This window comes from Armigeres subalbatus, chromosome 2 (genome assembly GCF_024139115.2).
Source record: "Armigeres subalbatus isolate Guangzhou_Male chromosome 2, GZ_Asu_2, whole genome shotgun sequence".
In the NCBI taxonomy this organism is placed as follows: Eukaryota; Metazoa; Arthropoda; class Insecta; order Diptera; family Culicidae; genus Armigeres; species Armigeres subalbatus.
The window spans coordinates 20,083,204-20,105,394 of NC_085140.1; the positions used below are offsets into that span (position 1 = coordinate 20,083,204).

Genomic DNA, 22,191 nt, shown 5'->3' on the forward strand with positions numbered 1-22,191 from the left:
CCGACGATAGCCACTCAGCAGTTTGTCGCTAAACCGCATACAAAAAAAGCGACGTTAGACTGGCATTTTCATCTGTCGCTAAACGGCTTCAGATACAGAAACCACCGCCATCGATGCTGGAACGTTCAAAATCTTACATTATTTCGTAATGGTCCCTTATTTTGGATTCAGATTTGACACCCAGTACAGTCAATCGGACTTCGTTAAGTGTTTGACCAGACGGTCAAAGTTAGACTTTTTTGAAACACGAAAATTACAGGAAAATTTCTGTCAAATGTTTTTTTTTAATCAGTTTATTTGGTAAGCTCAGTCGTGTGTGACACTTTGCGGAGCCGCAATTGTCAAGTTTGATATTTTTATATGGTATGTCATCTTATCTTAACTAACTTGGTAGGGGACATAGACCATAATACTCGTGGCGACTCAAGCTTGAGCTTGAGCTTGAGCTTGATTGACTGCTCGTAGTTGCTACTCCATTATGACCAGATCAGCTGTTCTTGCACAGGGAACCAACAGATGTTTGCTTGGGACTAGCACACATCTTCAATGTACAAGAACTGGTGATCTCATTTGTTAGGCCATACTGGCGCCTGCCACGTCAGAATACAAGTCAATGTAGGCTTGATGATGATGCAATCACTCGCCCACTGCAAGCCGAATATACCTCTGCACTTGCCACGAGTTCATGCGGAATTTGTTGGAATTTTTGGATTAGGTTCGAGAGGCAGAGGTCCGTCTTGGTTAACGGGCTGCCAATGTGATAGATAGGAGAAGGTAGCTGATGGGATTTCTAATTGGATGTAGGAAACGAGCTCTATAGTTCATTTCCAATTCTAGCAGATTACTGTTAGAATACTCAAGTTGAAGGTAGAGGAATAAAATGGAAACGGTATGAAAGTCCATTTCCAGTTCTAGCGATTGCTAACATGAGAAATATAGAGGAAGATACAAAGTAGGAGAATGGAACGGACCTGGGATTGAACCCACGACCTCCTGCGTATGAGGCAGAAGCAGTAGCCATATGACTACCAAGCCCGCTTCGAAACAAGAGAGATCACGCACAGAACTGATTAATTTGATTACCGGCCGCGCAGTGCAGAACACAATAATTCGTTCGACCGCGCGATCGTTCTGCGGTCCGAAACAAGAGAGATCACGCACAGAACTGATTAATTTTATTACCGGCCGCGCAATGCAAAACACAATAATTCGTCCGACCGCGCGATCGTTCTGCGGTCCGAAACAAGAGAGATCACGCACAGAACTGATTAATTTTATTACCGGCCGCGCAATGCAGATTACAATAATTCGTCCGACCGCGCGATCGTTCTGCTGTCCGAAACAAGAGAGATCACGCACAGAACTGATTAATTTTATTACCGGCCGCGCAATGCAGAACACAATTGTTAGCGGGGAGTATGAAGGGGAACTAGACACCGGGTTCTCAGCAGGACCAAACACGCTAGGTAGATTGTGGTACAGCTTTAAACTGTAAATATATTTTAGTTAGCGGAAGTTCTAGATTACATATTTGATAGCTTACACTTTCGGTATTCGTACTTTGCAGACTATCCTCTACTCAACCCGATTCAGTTCACGAGTATCCTAGCTATAAACAGGGAAATCATTAGATTGTAGTCTAGTTTGCATGTTAGATTAAGTTACTTTTAGGCAGAAACTATATTTTTAACCACACGCTAGATTATAGGTTTTAACCTCTTTAGTAAGCTGCAATAGTAATCTTAATTAGCTTTATATAATTTTAGGTTTGCATTATAATTCTCACATCTTTCTGCTTTGCTTCCAATTCATCAACGAATTCACAAATAGTTTTAGGTATTTACTTATGGGTTTAGGTAGAATATATAATTTAGATTTTAGAGAAACGATTAGCCACTTTGCTTGCGATTCACATGCCAATTTTTCCCTTATCTCCTCTGTTGTCTTCTGCTCCTTTTGACAGGCCATGTGCCAGGTTCAGTTCAGATGACACCTGTGACGGATTACTTCGAGCAGTGTAGCCAGCGGCAACATCCTCCCCCCCGTAACACTGGCCACCGGTCCCAGTTTTACCAACATCCGATATCTCTAAGACTGCTAGCTTAGCGACAGATCTACGCAGACATCCCCTCGCAGTTTTCACTACCGCCTGGCGAATGCGGCCATCGCTGCCCGGTATGACCTCCAATACTCGTCCCCTAATCCAGTTGTTCCTAACGCCGTCATCAATTATTAAAACGAGGTCGCCATTTTCTATCATCTTCTCTTCTCCGAACCACTTCGTTCTTTTCGTCAGGGTCGGCAGCATCTCCTTAATCCATCGTTTCCAAAAACAGTCTAACTGATGTCTAATCATGTGCAAGGAACTCTTCAGCGCAGCTGAATCGTCGGTTGGCTCTGCAACAGGTTGTCGAACACCACGTGAGCTCCCCAAAAGGAAGTGATTGGGAGACAGTGCTTCACTCTCCTCAGAATCTAGTGGTAGATAGGTGAGCGGTCTACTGTTAACTATACTTTCTGCTTCGACGACAAAAGTGAGCAGTGATTCGTCGTCCAGCTTTCTGTCACAGCGGTAAGCACCCATCATTGCCTGCTTTACCATACGTTTTCACGCACCCCCCATGTGGGGCGACGACGGAGGAATAAAAGTCCATTTAGTTGTGGTACTTGTAAGAGTCGCAGCAACACCGTGTTGTATCTCCTTCATCAAAATCCGTTCAGTGCCGTGGAAGTTGGTGCCGTTGTCTGTATAGATTTCGGCCGGTGAACCACGGCGACTTACAAATCGACGTATAGCTTTGATGCATGCGTCCGAAGAAAGCCCATACACTACTTCACAATGAACAGCTCGGATGGTTAGGCAGGTAAAGAGTGCTATCCACCTTTTCGCACCGCCGCGCCCTATCTTCACCGACAGAGGCCCGAAGTAGTCCAGACCAACGTATGTGAAGGGCCTGGTGTACGTTGCGAGCCTAGCTGGTGGAAGTGAAGCCATTCGTGGTACTCGAGGAGCTGCTCGTTGTAATTTGCAAACCGTGCATCGGTTGTTAATTTTGCGAACTACTGTCCTGAGTCGTGGCACGTAATACCGCTGTCTAATCTCGTTCACTACAGTCTCAAAATTGGCGTGTTGGAACATCCGATGATACTGTTCCACCATAAGTTCGGTGAGCGGATGTTTCCTTGGAAGAATCACCGGAAATTTCGTGTCATTGCACACATTTTGTGCCGCTTTTATTCGTCCGTCCAATCGTAGAATTCCATTGTCGTCAATGTACGGCGTTAACTGGTGTAATGTGCTACGTGGATCGAGATTTCTCTTCTCCGTTTCTGAGCAGTTCCGATTGCGAAGAAGTATCGTCATTTCTGTTGGAAATTCTTGCCACTGAGCTTCCCCGATTAACGTTACTTCGGCTTTCCTTAACTCTTCTTGTGTGAGGAAACTATCAACCATCGCGACACCAAGACGCTTTCTCTTCAGATTACCCACGTATCTGTGAACATAGGCTATAGCCCGCAGAAGCCTCTCCCACTTGGAAAATCGTTCATAATTGATAATTGGTAACCGCATTGAACTTTGGTAATGGGCGTTGCATGGTCGTAGTTCCTCCTCAACTGTTTGGCGCGAGAACAATTGCTTTGGCCATTCTTCGGTTGATTGTAATAGGTATGACGGTCCTCCAAACCAAATGTTTCCTACATCCAGTGATGGGCCACTTCCCCATTTTGTTGCTAAGTCCGCAGGGTTCAACTTTGTTGGTACCCACCGCCATTCGTTAACTTCAGTCACCGATAAAATTTCTCCAATTCTACAGGCCACATATTGCTTGTATTTCCTTGGATCTGCTTTAAGCCACGACAGTACCGTTGACGAGTCCGACCACAAGTAGCGCTCTGCAACTTTAAAGGAGTGGGAATCCAGGACAAACCGCATTAATCTAGTCCCAAGAACCGCAGCCTGCAGCTCCAGTCGTGGTACAGACAACGGCTTCAGTGGCGCCACTTTAGTTTTGCTGACACCAACGCACAACGTGCTGCTCCATTTATATCTACAATCCTGAAGTACGCTACTGCCGCATAGGCAGCTTCGCTTGCGTCCACGAACACGTGTATTTGCACCTTCCGATAGTCGAGTTCTGTAGCACCAGCGAAATAACATCGAGGTATTCTAATATTGGCTATTTTCCGTAGTAACGAAGTCCATCTCTGCCACAATTCAAATTGTTTCTCTTCAACTACCTGATCCCACTGAGTTCCAGTACGCCAAATCTCTTGCAGCAATATTTTACCATGGACTAGAAGGAACCCCAATAATCCTAATGGATCAAAGAAGCTCATTAAGCAGCGAAGTACTTGTCTTTTCGTTGGGTGTCCGTCACTGCAGATGATTTGCTGTACATCGTCCTTTAGTTGCGTACAGAAACTTAATACATCTTCATCCGTAACCCAGAGCATACCTAGGACTCGCCCAAAATTTTGACTTTTGTCGTGAAATAGATGTCTTTTTCCTTTCTCCAACGGTTCTCCTAAACACCGCTGTTAGATTGCCAATTCCTCAATAAAAAGCCACCTTCTCGTTGAATCGCTTTAACTTGTACAACCGTGTCTGCTGCGTCGGCTTCTGACGAGAAACTAGCTAAATAGTCGTCTACGTATGTATTCTCGACAATTTCCTTTGCAGCAATCGGGAATTTTTTGGCGAACTCCTTGGCGTTCTTGTTCTTAACATACTGGGCTGACGAAGGCGAACAAGATGACCCAAATGTAGCGACGTCCATTACAAATACCTCAGCTGACTTTGCGGGATCATCGCGCCACAAGAATCTCTGCGAGTGCCGATCGGTTTCTCGAATCCTTATTTGGTGGAACATCTCTTTGATGTCCGCCGTTACCGCTACAGCATACTGGCGAAACCGGAATAACACCCCTGTCAAGGATGCTAGCTGATCTGGACCTTTCAGGAGCATGGAGTTGAGAGAAATTCCATCGACCATGGCCGCTGCATCCCAAATCAGACGAACTTTCTCTGGCTTCTTCGGGTTAACCACCGACCCGAGTGGCAAGTACCAAACCCGTTTGAGATCAGCTGTCTGCATCTCTTTGTCACTGATCTTGTGAGCATATCCCTTCTGTTGATATTCTGCTACTTGCCGACACAAATTTTCTTTCAGAAAGGCGTTCTTTCCCATTCGACGTTCCAAACATTCAAGTCTACGAATTGCCATGCTGTAACTCTCAGGAAACTCGATATCGTCTTGTTTCCACAATAACCCCGTCTCAAATCTATCGCCAATGCGAACAGTTGTTCTCTTTAGAATTTCGAGAGCTCTCGTGTCCTCCACTGCGATCAATGGTTCGGTTGAGCTTGATCTGACATCTTCCAGAGTGAAATAGTTCTTCACCATCTCGTGGAGGTCCCGATCGTTGTTACACTCACATGTGTGAATGTTGAGTGACGTTGACGATGGATTACTTCCTCCACCATACACACCATCCCAGTCGAGTTTTGACGGCCACTGGTCCATTTGTTTCACCTTCTTTCACTTTTAATGGAACTGTTACGTGCAGATTATTCACTCCAATCAGTAAACGAGGGATCGCATTATTGTAGCTAGATATAGGCAGACCTTTCAGATGTTCAAACTTACTTCTAAGAGACTCAATTCGTAAGGTTTGACCAGGCAGTGCAAGGCTCTCCACTGTGCGAACGTCGTTCAATTTTAGAAGGTTTCTTTGCTTTGCCCCAGACACCTCAAGATGTAACTGTTTCGAGTTGGCTTCTACGCGTGAAACATTTCCTGTCCACGTGAGACAGAGAGGCATACTTCTACCCCTAACTCCGAGTTCCTTGGCGAGTTGTTCTTCTAGAAGCGTGAGATGCGATCCATCGTCTAGGAACGCGTACGTATCTACCGTCTTAGAAGGTCCATGAAGTGTAATTGGCAAAATACGAAAGAGCAATGGATGTTCCATTAAACGGTGCGTATGGCTCCCAGCCGATTCGATGTTTCGCGCACTTGTTTCTGCTGTGGGTTGACTACTGCTATTTGAATGCAGCAAACGATGGTGTCGATATGTACAACCGTTGATTCCACACTGGTTGGCGTTGCGACAGCTCCTTCTTCCGTGAGCATTTAAACAACTGCGACATAACTCGTGGATTTGTACCGTTTTCCAACGGTCATCGACAGAAAAAGCACGAAAAACGTCGCAGTCTCGAGCATAATGTCCACGCTCCTCACATACAACACAACACTTCTCTTCTTGTTTCGGATGTTCCGGTCTAACCAAATGAGCATTCATTGAACTTCTGGGTTTAATTTTCGTCCTATCTGTGGAACCGCTTTTACCATACCCTCCAGAGTACAGCGTCACCTTGCTTGCTGATATCACAATTTCACTCATGAAGTCTCCAAACGTTTTCAAGTTCACTTCCACATGTCGTTGCATGTAGTTGGCCCAATCCATCTTGACGTGTGCCGGAAGCTTTTCCACCAGCTCCATCAACAGATAAGGATTTGTTAGATGGGACTGTTGACCAGCTGCTTGAAGATGGTCGCATAAACTTTGCACGGCCATTCCGAATTCCATTAGAGTCTCGAGTTTCTCGGCCTTCGGTGCTGGAGTTGATCGCACCTTTTCTAATAGCACACTAATTAGCAGCTCCGGGCGTCCATAGAGAAGTTGCAGAGTACTGATAACTTGAGGCACGGATTCTGGCAACAGGAGACGACTTCTGACTGATTCGTAGGCTGCACCTCTTAAACATCGCTGTAGTCTTGTCAAGTTTTCCACTTTAGAGTACCCACACGCGACGGTTGTGTTTTCAAACGCACTTATGAATATCGGCCAGTCCGCGGGGTCACCGGTGAACACAGGTAAATCACGAGGCATTACTTGTCGCGCGGCTAACTGCGAGGGGGAAGGGGCCTGCTCAGGCACACTCATGGCGCATAATGCAGGAGACAAACTTGATTGAATATTATCAGAACGAAGTTGAGTATTGCCTCTTTGTGCTGAACAAGTTTTGTTTCCTTCCGCAACTGCAGGAAAAGAAACAGTAGGGACACGGCCTTGTATTGGAGGCTCTGTACCAAAAACAGGTGGAGAATGTTCAATATTAGGAGATACGCTTATCGAGCCTAATTTAGCTAGCAAATCTTTATATGAGTCATTGGTAGGTTGAAAGGAGGGCTCCTCGATTTTCTTACTGCTAATTGTTGGCTTACCTGGTGGAAGTACGGGGGGTGCAGGGAGTTTAATATTACCTTGGGTTGCCTTTATACAACCTACGATTTGATTTGGATACTTCGGAGCACTTTTAGGGTACGCGCCAGTATTTCGCCGCTGATTCAGCAACATTCTATTCACTGAAGTATTAGCCATCGTCGGTTGATTTGGTTGTTCTTCCATTGACGGTCCATTACTTGGCTTCGGTTGGTCTAATCTACCTCGTTCCGCTAATTCTTCTCCGCCGACCTCTCCGCCGACGGCGCCCTCTAATTCTTCATTCTCAGCTAAGTTTTCGACCCAAGCACTCACTCTCTGCATACCGGAGCGCCGGCTTACGTGACTTCGTTTAGATCCGTTCTCCTTTTCTGCTAACTGCTCTTCCAGCAGTTTATATTTCTCTTGCATGGCCCTTTTTTCCTGCTCCAAAGCCTTCTTCTCCGCCTCCCATTCGCGCTGCTGGATTGCGCGCTCTTCTTCGAGTTGCTTCAGTCGGAGTGCTATACGTGCAGCGTTACTACCAGAGGACGACACACTTAGTGGCAGGCATGTGGGACAGGTCCACGGTCGCTCCGATATTGAGCTAGTCACTCCTGCACATCGCATATGCCACCAATCGTCACAATTATCGCATTGTACTAAATTGTCGTAGGAATTGGGGCGCGAACAATTTACGCAGCCTCCCTCTTGTCCTACCTTTGGCGATGTAGGAGATTTGTTTTTCGAGATAGTACTCATCGTCGAAAGTTTTAAAGCTCTGTTAGCGGGGAGTATGAAGGGGAACTAGACACCGGGTTCTCAGCAGGACCAAACACGCTAGGTAGATTGTGGTACAGCTTTAAACTGTAAATATATTTTAGTTAGCGGAAGTTCTAGATTACATATTTGATAGCTTACACTTTCGGTATTCGTACTTTGCAGACTATCCCTCTACTCAACCCGACTCAGTTCACGAGTATCCTAGCTATAAACAGGGAAATCATTAGATTGTAGTCTAGTTTGCATGTTAGATTAAGTTACTTTTAGGCAGAAACTATATTTTTAACTACACGCTAGATTCTAGGTTTTAACCTCTTTTAGTAAGCTGCAATAGTAATCTTAATTAGCTTTATATAATTTTAGGTTTGCATTATTCTCACATCTTTCTGCTTTGCATTCAATTCATCAACGAATTCACAAATAGTTTTAGGTATTTACTTATAGGTTTAGGAAGAATAAATAAGCTAGATTTTAGAGAAACGATTTGCCACTATGCTTGCGATTCACATGCCAATTTTCCCCTCCTCTGTTGTCTTCTGCTCCTTTTGACAGGCCATGTGCCAGGTTCAGTTCAGATGACACCTGTGACGGATTACTTCGAGCAGTGTAGCCAGCGGCAACAACAATAATTCGTCCGACCGCGCGATCGTTCTGCGGTCCGAAACAAGAGAGATCACGCACAGAACTCCATAATACTCCTGGCGACTCAAGGTTAAAAATTACTTAATACAGGACGGACGGGATAGCGATCTGGGTTTTGGCTATTTCAGCTGCTCATACGGGCTTTTGACGTTGAAAACGGCTCACGTGGCGTCGGGCTCGATTTTGGTGCGTCAGAGAGCATCTTTCAGATGGCCAGAGCTTCGTGATACATGGTACAGAAAAACAGAATCGGACAAGGAATAAAAATGAGAAATAGAAGAATAAAGGCATTAAACTTTGATGTCATCCAAACAAAGAAAGGCAAAGATCACATCGCGATGTCCCAAAACAGCTCATGTCCTAATGTTGCGATAGTGTTAAATTAGTCCATTCTGGATATAATAGCATTAAAAACAATTGCGGATACGCTAAAACTCTTCGAATTAACGACTAGAACAGCTTTTGATTGACAAAATTCCGTTCAAAATTATGAAAAATCAACATTTTTCTTTAAAAATTTGAATCCTTTGAGCCTGTTATTGCGATAGTGCTAAGGTATCGATCTCCATAAGAATTACATGCAATACCGCAATAATAGGACTAACCTTGAAAAAATGTCGCAACTACGTCCAATTATTTCGGTAGTTTGTTTTTATAGTGATAAAAACAAAACAACATAAGTTTAGCACAATTGACGTAATATTTAAGAAACTATAGTTAACGAGCAACCTATTTGACTACTGCAATGTAGGAAAAGACCAACAGGTATTTTTTAAAGAATTTTTGAAATCAATTGTGTTTTGACATGGTGCTTAACCCCTCCATAATAGTTCGTTTTACCCCACGAGAACGTCAGCATCGTATTTTTAAGCATTCTAAATTCCCTTCCCTTTCTACTATTTTATTGTACACCTTAACCTCGGCTAATTCACGAGTCTCTTGGCTCGAGAAGAAACATGATGCTTCCAAATAAACAAACGCGTAAAAATATGATGATTCAAAAATATATGGCAGAGAATAGAAGAATAAACAGTGATCTCATAATTGTGTAATTACCACTAAGACGCTTTTATCTTATATTTCACAGGACATCCAATCAAAAGAAACCTAATAATAGGCCTTATTCTGAAGCATCGGACAATTTTCGAATTAAGCAACAAAGTTTAAACCCACGAACTATGGAGGCATTGCGTGCGAAAATGTATGGATGGACTCTTATGCACCGAGGTCAGCTTACAGACGGCAACGCGAAACAGTATATAAAGCATCGAAAACCCAATTCCAGTGGAATTCCGTATTCAGCCGTTATTGACCACGACGGCTCCACCTGGCGGCTGCATGGCCGAGAATGCCTAATCACAAACGGATCCAGCTTTGTAGCACAAGTCTCTATGCAGTCAATTGCAGAGCTCAACAATGAATCCAATTTCAACTCTGCAAAGATGATACTTTTGAAGGAAATGAAAATAGACAAAGTATTGCTGGACGAACTGCAGAAGAGGACTGCGAACGCACTGGAGTCCTTCCGATCTGAGCTGTTCCGTTTGGGGACTGAAAGTGCTACAAATGTTAACTCTGGAAGATGCTTATTGGAGCTGTGGAGAATTTCAGAGTTGCACCAGAACCGAATGACGGAAGCCTTTGCTGGAGATGTTGTTTCAAATGCTTTTGTTAAAAGTGAAAAGTTGAAGTTAGCTATCAATGATTATGTTGGGAGTTCTTCTAAACTGGAAAAAAGAAGTTTGTTTCAGAGAGGATGGAAAGCTTTCAAAAAAATAATTCAAAATAATGAATGCTTCAAAGATATTTTGGGACAGGTGTACATGAAGTATAAATCGTATCTCTTAAATTTGTGCTCTGTTCCAATTGGAAGTAAACTTTGCAATTTAGAGCTGTGTTGCTTCATGATGTTGAGAGAAGACGATGTTAAACTTTTCAATGACTTAGAATGTTCCTTGAAAGATACTGTCATAAGCGTCGCTCTCCCACAAATTCTGGATAGATTTGTTGAAAGAATAAACGCACTGAAACATAACGATTATTGTAATTCGTTGCCTTTAGTTAATGGAGTCTATTTTTCAATATGTAAAGGCATGGTGGAAATTGAAAATCGCCTAATATCGGAACATCCTGGAATTGTAAGCGTTATTGACTATAAGAATGGCCAATGGACTATGACGTTCCCAGCTAAGAATCAAATGAAATCGATACTTTCTAAGTGTTTTGAAAAGCAGTTGGAGATGCTCATGAAACTGGCAAATCACTTTGAGCCTGGAAAGCCGACTGTGAGACTAAACTATCCATACGACATGCAAATCGAGCTTCTTAAACCGGCAGAGAGCTCATGTAGTGAACATCTTATCTGGCTCTATGTGGCAGATTTCACGATGGTGTATATTTTCCAGAAAGACTTGCATCGCATAAATGAATATTCCTCTGTAGCGGAAATGTTGAAGAGCTGCTTGTCTTCTGAAGACTTGCGTTCGGAATCGCTTGAATCGATACGCACCCTGACACATAATACGTTGGAGTTAGTCGCTCAAATAGAGCAATCGGGATACGGTCTCAATGAAATGAATAAAATGTTCCTAGACAGACAGATATGCTTCATGCGTCAATCATTTCTCGGCGACCGCATAGCTTTCACACAATATCGAGCAGTTACAGATGTATTTAAAGATTTCTGGGAGAGATTCAATGATATTCTTCCTACGATACCCAGCCTGGATCAACAGAATCATGAAATTAAGCCCAAACTCATGGAACTCATATCACACGTTTTGAACAAAACAATACATTCGGATGGCATAACAAAATTCTTCAGGTCGTTCAACGACTTTCTTATGGATTTGAAAGAGCTTAACTTTGAGTGGTATGTGCGGATTCGTGATGAGGCCATCAAGAATTCTCTACTCGAGCAAAACGTAATAACAAAAGTTAAAAACAGCTTGAGGGGATCTTTTAATGAATGCTATCAGGTTTCAAAACAAACGTCCGAATTTTTTGTAAAGATTTGTGCTCGAATAGGAGTACCTAAGCATTATCAAATAGAGATTGTGTGCGAGTTTCTCGAATACATGATTGGTCTTATACGAAAATCCCAATGGAAGAATGATCGTGTGCTAACTGAAGAGGACCAGCTGAATGCGACGGTTCTGCTGATAAATGCAATTAGGAGCTCGCTAATGTACCTCAAGGAGCAGCCACTTTACGTTGATTTTGACAAATTTTTCGAAGAAACTGTCAAACCTTTTTGCAGTGTTATTGAAGACAGTGACTCGATGGAAAACTTTACCAAAAGAGTGTCACTGATTAAAGACTCGTTCTGGTACATCCGTAACCAGAATTCTATTGGAATCGATATGGCTCTAGAGTTGTGCAGCCGCGATAACGACGATTTTAACGAATCAATTTTAAAGTCATGTTTCGAACTATATAATGATCAGTTCGAGATATACTTGCTTGGAAATAGTGAGCTGGACAGCGATAAAAGAATTCTAAGTATCGTTCATGCCGTTCACGAAAAGGTCCACCCTACGTTCTCCTCCACATGGACCGAAGAATTGAAGCAGACGACTATTCCGAAAATTCTTGCCGGCTTGGGAGCTGTGTGGTCCATCATGGTTTCGATGGATGTCGCTTACTCAGGAAACTATTTGAAACCGCATCCGATCCAAATACTCAGTGTTCTGAGACTGCTGTGCGTTGACGACAAGACCACCGGCGTTGACAAGCACCTGGCACAAATTTTGACTGGCCAGGGTAAATCACTCACTCTTGGTCTAGTGGCGGCGATACTCGCCTTGTATGGCCATAAAGTAGATGTTGTCTGTTACAGCAAATATTTAACCGAACGAGATTCGGATGATTTCTGTGGTTTCTTCAAAAAGTTCTCTATCAAATCGAAGATATCCTACAAAACAATCGATGACGTGGTATGTGATCAAATACGCACTCTTAGTGGTAGATCAGAACAATATATCAGAAAATGCATCGGACTTCCATACAGTAAATATAGTACAAATGAGGATGATTTAACTGACTCAGTACTCCTGATTGACGAGGTCGATGTTTTCTTCATAGACACATTTTATGGCAATACTTCTGACTATGGTAAAACGCTGAACATTAAAGGACTAGGTCATATTCAACAAATGATTTGGGAGTTGGTTCAATGCTATCCTAATGACGTTGAGAACAGAGTCAGACAATTCATAGACTCATCATACACTTCAGACATTGTTGAGTTTAGATCACTCATGTATCGGAATGGGTCTTACTTTTTGTATGATCATGACAAAGCATCAAGTAATATGTACACGAACGAATCATTGTTTCTTAAACACTTACGGAGTATGATAAGCTTTGCGCAGAATGTCCATAATCGAACAATAGATGATATTTTTTTTTGTAATTTCAGAATTGATGATTCTGGGAAAATAGAAACAACTGACAATCTTGGCCAATTCAGTCATTGCTTACGTGGGTATTTCAATACATTTGTTTATTTCAAGCTACGTAAAACCGCTTTCATTGAAAAGGTGGGAGCTTCGTTGAACTTCGGTTACTTGATATTAGATTCTGCTTCTTTTTCGTACTCTAAGTTACCGGAAAGTTATCCCCTAATATTGGGTGTCACCGGTACGCTTACAGGTCTTAGCCCTTATGAGAAAAATGCCATCGAAAATAACTACAATATAAAGCGTCGGTCGATAATGCCTTCGTACTTCGGCGGCACAAATCTGATATTCTCGCAAACCGAAAATTTCCAATGTCTTCTGGACGAAAGCAGCTGGCGAAGAATGATATTCACTCGAGTGAATTCCATCATCAATGCCAACAGATCGGTAATTGTATTTTTCGAAGACGAAATCGAGATCAACCGGTTCACGCGGCTCTTTGAGAACCAACTTGATCGATTGCACAAAATTACGATCAACACTGACCCCGGAATCAGAGAACGGTACATCGCCGAGGCTGGTCTAACCCGGACGGTTACCTTAGGATCGCGGGCCATGGGTCGTGGAGTGGATTATAAATCGTCACTTCTAGTGGAAAAAAATGGCGGCATTCACGTAATACAGACGTTCTTTTCGCTGGACGACAAGGAGGAAACGCAAATTAAAGGACGTACCGCTCGAAAAGATCATCTGGGGAGTTACGAATTAATCGTTTGTCAATCGCATCTTAAGAAAATTAATTTGATTAATAGTAATATGCATCTCAATGAAATCAATTATACATATTTGAAAGCATCCAGGGTGCGAAATACTTCAACAGCTTCTGAAGGTAAGAAAAGGAAACTACAAGAATCCAATAGAAAACATGCGGAATCGATAAGATTTTATCAGAATATCTGATTTGAACTGCTTGCTCAGAACGATATATGATATATGATGTTTGACGAAATTAATTCCATTTAGCTATAATATCTTTCATAACTTGATTTATCAATATGATATACACATGATTAATAAAGAGACGATCTAGCAAATAATGCCTTTTATTTAAATAAGTTGTAGGTGTCCCGCTTTGCTTGGAATTTCCAGTTTGATTGGCAGTTTTTAATTACAATCGGAAAATGATAAAACCCGTTTAGTCAACAGGGTAATTGTGCTTTGTATTGCTTCTTTTTTTACCCAATTTTATTTGCTAATTATCTAATACATGCATTCATCATTAGACTAGGTGTTCCGTATTTTCTTAACACTATCATCCTTATTTGCTATGTTTCATATTTAATTAATATTAATACACTTCCATTGCCTCTGGCGGTTAGGATTTTTCCTCTGGTTGAATTGAACCATGTAGGAATTAACATGTTTTCAACTTAAACTAAACTTAACTCAATTTATACTAAAGATACAAGGAGCGAATCGTTGCAATAGAAGATTGGAATGATTTTTGTCTAAAATTGTAAAATTATTTTATTGGACATTTGTTGTTGAAATTCTTTTAAGTTCATTGGCACTTTACCACGGAAGCAACTTCAGAATCATTTAAAAAAAAATGATTTTCAATCCTCTGTAGTGCCTTCTTTCTGGTATTGCAGCTACTAGTCCATATTGGCACAACATACAACATGGCTGGTCTAAAAATTTGTTTGTAAATCAAAAATTTGTTCTTAAGACAAAGTTTTGATTTTCTGTTTATAAGTGGATATAGACACTTAATATATTTGTTACATTTGGCTTGAAGGCCTTCAATGTGATTTTTAAAAGTCAATTTCTGATCTAGCAGAAATCCTAACTATTTGGCTTCGCTAGACCAACTAAATGGAACCCCATTCATAGTGACAATATGTCTGCTAGAAGGTTTCAAATAAGAAGCTCTCGGCTAATGTGGGAAAATTATAAGCTGAGTTATGGAAGCATTCGGGGAAATTTTCCATTTTTGCAAGAAAGTGGAAAAATATCCAAACTTTTTTGGTATCTACAAATGACACGAAGGCTTCGCCTTTTGGCAGAGAGACCCGTGTCATCTGCAAATAAAGATTTTTGACACCCTGGTGGTAAATCAGGTGAGTCAGAAGTAAAAATGTATGTACAATATGGGCCCCAGTATGCTGCCTTAAGGAGCACCAGCTCTTACAGGTAATCTATCAGATTTAGAATTCTGATAGTTTACCTGCAGTGAGCGATCTGATAAATAATTTTGGATCAGTTTAATAATGTACAGAGGAAAATGAAAATTCATCAATTTTACAATCAAACCTTCATGCCAAACAGTGTCAAATGCTTTCTCTATATCAAGAAGAGCAACTCCAGTCGAATATCCTTCGATTTGTTGAGCCGAATTAAATTCGTTACTCTTAATAACTTATGAGTGGTTGAATGCCCATCGCGAAAACCAAATTGCTCATCAGCAAAAATAGAATTTCCATTATTATGAACCATCATTCTATTTAAAATAATCTTTTCAAACAATTTGCTTTTTGAAGAAAGCGTTAAATAGAAGCCTCAGCTGGATTTTTGTCCGGCTTCAAAATTGGAACAACTTTGGCATTTTTCCATTTATCTGGGGAGTATGCTAATTGAAAACATTTGTTAAATAAATTAACCAAAATGGATAAAGAGCTCTCAGAAAGTTTTTTGATAAGTATGTAGAAAATACCATCATCACCCGAGGCTTTCATATTTTTAAATTTTCTAGTAATAGATCTCACTTCATCCAAATTAGTTCCCAACGAAGGGTCAAAAACATTCTCTTGATTGAGAATGTCTTCGAAGCTCCGTGTAACTTGATCCTCAATTGGACTAGTGAGACCTAGACTAAAATTATGGGTACTCTCGAACTGCTAAGCAGGTTTTTGAGTCTTTTCGCCATTTGTTAATAAAATTTTATTTCCCTCTTTAATTGGCTTTTGAGGTTTTTTAGGAATTTTCGTTAATTCCTAAAGGGTTCCGAACTGGGATCCAACTTTGAGACATTATTCTCAAAGTTGGTATTTCTCAGAATAGCGAAACGTTTTGCCTTTCTCGTAAACAAAGTATACGTAAAGGCTATATCTAGACCAACATTTGAAAAGGGCGTAACAGCCAAAATTTATTCCTTCTGATTCTTCGTCAACATATATAGCTATAAATGTGGACAAAGAAGCAGAAGGAATAAATTTTGGCTGTTACGCCCTTTTCAAATGTTGGTCTAGATATGATCGCTCCAAAAACAAACTTTTTATAGAAGGCCCGGAGACCCATAGTGTTATATACCAATCGACTCAGTACGACGAATTGTGTGTGTGTGTGTTTTTTTATAGAGGGGTGAAGGCATACAGACACCTGAAATTATCAGTTAGGGAGTGGGGTTGACACGTTAGGCAGAAGGCCGAACCGCCGGACCCACTAAAACCACCCAAGTAACAGAAGGTTACTTGAGTTACCCTCTCCCCTAATACCCTGAACCTTCCAGTATTACTTCTGGGGGATAGGCAGTATTAAATTAACTCCTCCCAAAATGGCACGTTTCACGGCGCCTTTTTTCGATGTTCAATTTACTTCTGAGCCATTTGGCTCCCTTGTTTGTACCAGTAAGCACACAAAAGTCTTGAGCCCTTTATCTTTTCCTCGTGCCATTCAGCACCATCTCCTTTTCGAGCCATTTAGCTCTCAACGTGGTCGCACTCTACTCAGATAATCCCCGGCGGCGGATCTATCCTACTCCGACGGGCAGTCCCCCGGCGGCGGAAGCTCCCCCGAAACCGAAGGCCCGCATTTTTGGAAGGCTATTTTGTTATCAACACTACTAATACACCTGGTCAGCAGGTCCTATGCACTTTCTCACGTCAACGGGTTACCGGACGAGTGCCGAAGTCGATCCAGAGATTCTGGGTGGAGCAAAGCGTCCGGTTCAATGGTGCCTCGACGACCCGAAACCGGCCCTTCAACGCGTCGCGATCTACTCGGCCTAGTCCCCGGCGATGGATCTGGCGTACACCGGCGAAAAAAAATCCCGGCGGCGGAATCTCCCCCGGATCTGTTCTCCCTTGTCCATGAGATATTCAGCTCCCAGCCTGATATAGGTCTAATCATAGTCTTTTAACAACATTCTCGTGCCATTCATCACCATCTTTCGACATTGAGCCTGTGTGTCTGTGTGTATGTGTGTGTGTGCGCAAAACGACTCAAAAAATGTCACTCATTTTTCGGGCACTTATCCTTAACCGATTTACTCGCAACAAGTTACATTCAACGAAGAATCCTGTCCCATTGTTTCCTATTGAAAATTGGCCATATCGGACTATGGAATCGATAATTATACCATTTTTGCCTTTCTCGTACCTTGATTGATCAACGTAGCAGTGTTTGTGCCTTTCTCGTTCATCAGATATAGTACGATCTAGCCAATTTTCAATAGGAAACAATGATACAGGATTTTCCGTCGAATGCAACTTATTGCAAACAAATCAGATCAAGATAAGTGCCTAAAAGATAAGTGAGTTTTATTTTGCGCACATACATACACACGCACACACATACACACAGACAGACATCATCTTAATTCGTCGAACTGAGTCGATTGATATATAACACTATGGGTCTCCGAGCCTTCTATCAAAAGTTTGGTTTTGGAGTGATCATATAGCCTTTACGTATACAATTTTTTATGGAAAAATCGCTAAAAAAATGTCACTCATTTTCAGGCACTTTTCCTCACTCGATTTGCTCGCATTAAATTGCATTCGGCGCAGAATGTCCCATTGTTTCCTATTGAAAATTGGTCAGATCGGACTATGGGCTTAGAAGTTATAGTCAAAATATTATTTATTGTTAAAAAGAGTGCAAAAAAGTCTAGCTCTCTTTCTTAGCACTTAGATTTCATCTATTCGCTCGCAACGGATTGCATTCGACGCAGAATCTTGGCTCATTGTTTCCTGTAGAAACTTGGCCGGATCGTACAATTGGATCAGAAGTTATAGCGAAAATATAAATTTTAAAACTACAAAATAAAATCCCATTTTTTGCACTTATGCTCATCCGATTTGTTTGCAACAAGTTGCGTTCGGCGAGAAATTTTGTTATGCCTATAAATGAATATGAAAAACAAGACCAATCCACACATTGGTGTTATTTTAGATTTAGCCAAACCTTTTGAACGAACGAGAAAGGCACCATCACCGCTAGGTGGATTAATCTGTTTTTTTTAATGTATTTTAGAAGCATGAAAGAAAATTCCCGAAAACCCCTAACCCAGTTGCCAAAAGCGAGGTTTCTGCTGGCTGGTTATTACGTCGATTTTGTCATTACGTTGAACATATTACGTCTTACATAGTATAAATTTGACGAAAAAATGCCAATTACGTCACTTTTAGTTACACAAAACAGATGTAAAAACACATACAATTTACGACGGCGATGATGTGCATCAAATCTGATGTGATACTACAATTTTTTTTTTGTTGTGTAATTAATTCTACCTTTTTGGTGTTTGAAGAAAACTACCTCAGGAATATCCTGCTCGACATTCATGTAGAGCCCGCGTACACCAGTGAACATGTCAAGCTGGAACTCGGATGGAAATCGCTTACTCACAGTTCGTGTCAATTTCAGAACTTCGACATCACTGATGAAAGCTCGTGATCTGTCACCTCCGGTGGCAAGTCATATACCCGCACGTAGCGAGTATTTCCAACCTTCCTGTCATTAGTGTAATGGAAGGGAAGCTGCCTTCAATTTTAAACCGGATGGCTTGTGGGCTTCGTAGTCGTGCGGCTAGCGACTTCAATCGTCTAGACCTGTAACATGAAATCACGTCCCATTAAAATTAATATTCTAAAAAAAATATACATGTATTTTGTTTTGCGTTAGGAGTTAGGAATTAGTTTTGTTAAAATTTGTTCATTTTTATCTGCCCACTTGAACGCCGTCTGCTACCAAAACTTTCCAAGTTTCTGCTACCAAAGTCACACGATACAGTTGGTATGCGGAGCTGACGGAAACAGAAAAAGAATGGGGAAAACGGTTGGGGTTCGGTGGAGACTCATCTCCATTGCTCGTCCTCTTTTGGGCTTCGCTTGAGCCAGCCATTGATACGGTCGTGTGTGAAGAGTCCGGTCAAATGAGTTTTTATTCGAGACAGTCTGTACCGTGCATCCAAACCGAAAAGTTGTGCGACTGGCGAAAATAATGTCTCAATACCGATAGTGCGTGATCGTGTGATTTCGGAACCCCAAGTGATAATCCGGAATCCGCCGGGAAACGAAAGTTATTTCGGGACGTTAGATTCCGCAATCATTTGGCCGTAGTGAATAAACCATACTTGTAAAGCGTGTGCCTAGAAAGGGTAGTCGGTAAAGCGATAGTCCAGTGTGGTCCCAAACAGCCGGCCTTTAGAGCGGCCATCTCAGTGCCCCCGAAAAGTGAACCCCTAAATCAAGCCCCGAAAAATTGTACCAGTCGTGGACACGAAAGTGAGCTTGTGGCTTGCAGTGTGTTAGCTAGTTTTGTAGCTATAAAGACGCGGGTACCCCGTCTCGGCGCGTGTGTTCCGTGAGTGCCGGACGTAATATCCCGGCGTCCGACCAACGACGCTCATACCTAGTCCCCAACCGCTGGCGTTGTTAAAACAGTTAGCGACGGCGCGGGCCCAACCTAACCATCGACGACTCTTGAACGGCAGAGTAGGCAGCCCCTGAGGTTAAAGGTAAGTTGCATGCTTCCACTATGTTATAGACCAGCGGTTCTCAACCTGGGGTACATGTACCCCTGGGGGTACCTTTGCTGGTCTCTGGGGGTACCTGAGACAAAAATGCGTAATGGCGGATGTTGTATTATATAAAAGCAAATAATACTCACTTTAGGATTGACCTTGATGTTTTAATCGACTTCATTCTGTTTATTTCATTATAGCGGGCTTGGTAGTCATATGGCTACTGCTTCTGCCTCATACGCAGGAGGTCGTGGGTTAAATCCCAGGTCCGTTCCATTCGCCTACTTTGTATCTTTCTCTTTATTCCTCATGTTCTAGCAATCGCTAGAACTGGAAATGGACTTCCATACCGTTTCCATTACTATTCCTATACCTCCAACTTGAGTATTCTATCAGTAATCTGCTAGAATTGGAAATGAACTATAGAGCTCGTTTCTTACATCCAATTAGAAATTCCATCAGTTACCTTCTCCTATCTATCACATTACTTGATACTTGATACTTGATGGGCTACAGCTCTTCGATGAACCTACGCCGAATGGAGTATCCTTCTCCACTGGACTCGATCCTGGGCCAATCGCTTCCAGTCGCCCTGAACATTGAGCGCCCTCAGGTCCTCTTCAACTGCAAAAAGCCATCGTGTACGCGGCCTTCCACGAAGCCTGCGGCCTCTTCCGGGTTCTCTACTAAATATTATCTTCGCTTGATGTTCTTCCGGCATACGAACAACGTGACCAGCCCACCGTAGTCTGCCGTGTTGTATAAGCTTAATAATATCCAGCCCTTTATATACCTGGTACAATTCGTGATTCATGCGACGCCGCCAGATACCGTTCTCCTGTTTACCGCCGAGTATTGTCCGCAGCACCTTACGCTCAAACACCTGATGCTCAAGCACCAGCTCTCCGATCAGCCTCCTTTAACGTCCATGTTTCATGGCCGTATAAAGCCACCGGAAGAATCAGAGTAGTATACAGCGCGAGTTTAGTTTTCGTTTGCAGACTACGGGACTTAAGCTGGTTACGAAGTCCGTAATAAGCCCTATTTGCAGCTGCAATACGCCTTTTCACCTCGCGGGTAACATCATTATCGCACGTCACTAATGTTCCAAGATACACAAATTCTTCTACCACTTCAAATTTTTCACCATCCAGCACTATTTCGCTACCACCACCACTAATGAACCCACGTTGATTGCCAGCGACCATGTACTTCGTTTTGCTGGTATTGATCGTGAGTCCAATCCTCGCTGTCTCCCTCTTAAAAGGCACAAAAGCCTCTTCCACGGCACGGCGATCAATTCCGATAATATCGATATCGTCCGCAAATCCCAGGAGCATATGCGATTTTGTGATAATGGTACCGCTTCTTTGCACACCAGCTCTCCTAATCGCTCCCTCGAGCGCTATATTGAACAGTAGGTTCACATTGGCAGCTCGTTAACCAAGACGGACCCCTGCCTCTCCAACCTAACCCATAAATTCCAACAAATTCCGCATGAACTCGTGGCAAGTGCAGAGGTATATTCGGCTTGCAGTGGGCGAGTGATTGCATCATCATTTCCTCCCCTTCCCTACATTGACTTGCATTCTGACGTGGCAGGCGCCAGTATGACCTAACAAATGAGATCACCAGTACTTGTACATTGAAGATGTGTGCTAGTCCCAAGCAAACATCTGTTGGTTCCCTGTGCAAGAACAGCTGATCTGGTCATAATGGAGTAGCAACTACGAGCAGTCAATCAAGCTCAAGCTCAAGCTCAAGCTCTTCATTCTGTTTATTTCATTAATATGACGCTACTACCAGAAAGAACAGTTTTTTTTGTGTTGAGCAGATTTGTTGTCCTGGATAAAGAGTCCTTAAGAGCAAAAGGTAACGGAACTACCGAAGAGGTTGCTTGTATAGATTTAAGCTTGTTTTTACATTGGAGGTTAATAATCACCATTTGAAATATTTCAGGTACATTGTTTATAACAGTAAACGGTGTTGATAAAATGAAAGTTTTGTTACTGTGTTCTCAAAAATCAGCAAATATGCTTCACGGACAATCTCAGAAACTCATTAATGGGTAAAATTTCACTCTTTTCGAAGAATAAGTGGATCTACTCATAAAATGAGTAAAACATTGTTTACTCTTTAATGAGTAAACGCAATATGTGTCAAAAAATGGGGCTTTTTTAACCCATTTTTGAGAATGATTCAGAACTTTGAATGGGTAAATTTTACTCGCTTTGGGATTTTTTTTTTTTGGCCGCGGCCGATAATTTGAATATTTTTTCTAATTTTAAAATAAAAGAGCAAATGAAACAATATGAACACAATAAGTTTATTTATAAGCCATATAAGCACCGACAATATAAGTGTATTTACACATTATAATATGTTTTCGCCAAAGGGAACGACACAATATTTTCC

General features: G+C 42.0%; 1 protein-coding gene across 1 annotated transcript in view; it reads left to right on the top strand.

Annotated features, from left to right (window-relative positions):
• LOC134218118 (uncharacterized) overlaps positions 1-14,116 on the top strand; it is a 31,065-nt gene extending 16,949 nt beyond the window's left edge. Inside the window, exon 4 of the mRNA XM_062696984.1 lies at positions 9,719-14,116. Coding sequence (XP_062552968.1) covers positions 9,719-13,991 — 4,273 coding nt within the window. The 3' untranslated portion in view covers positions 13,992-14,116. The remainder of the gene's footprint in view (positions 1-9,718) is intronic.
• Positions 14,117-22,191: the final 8,075 nt, after the last annotated feature.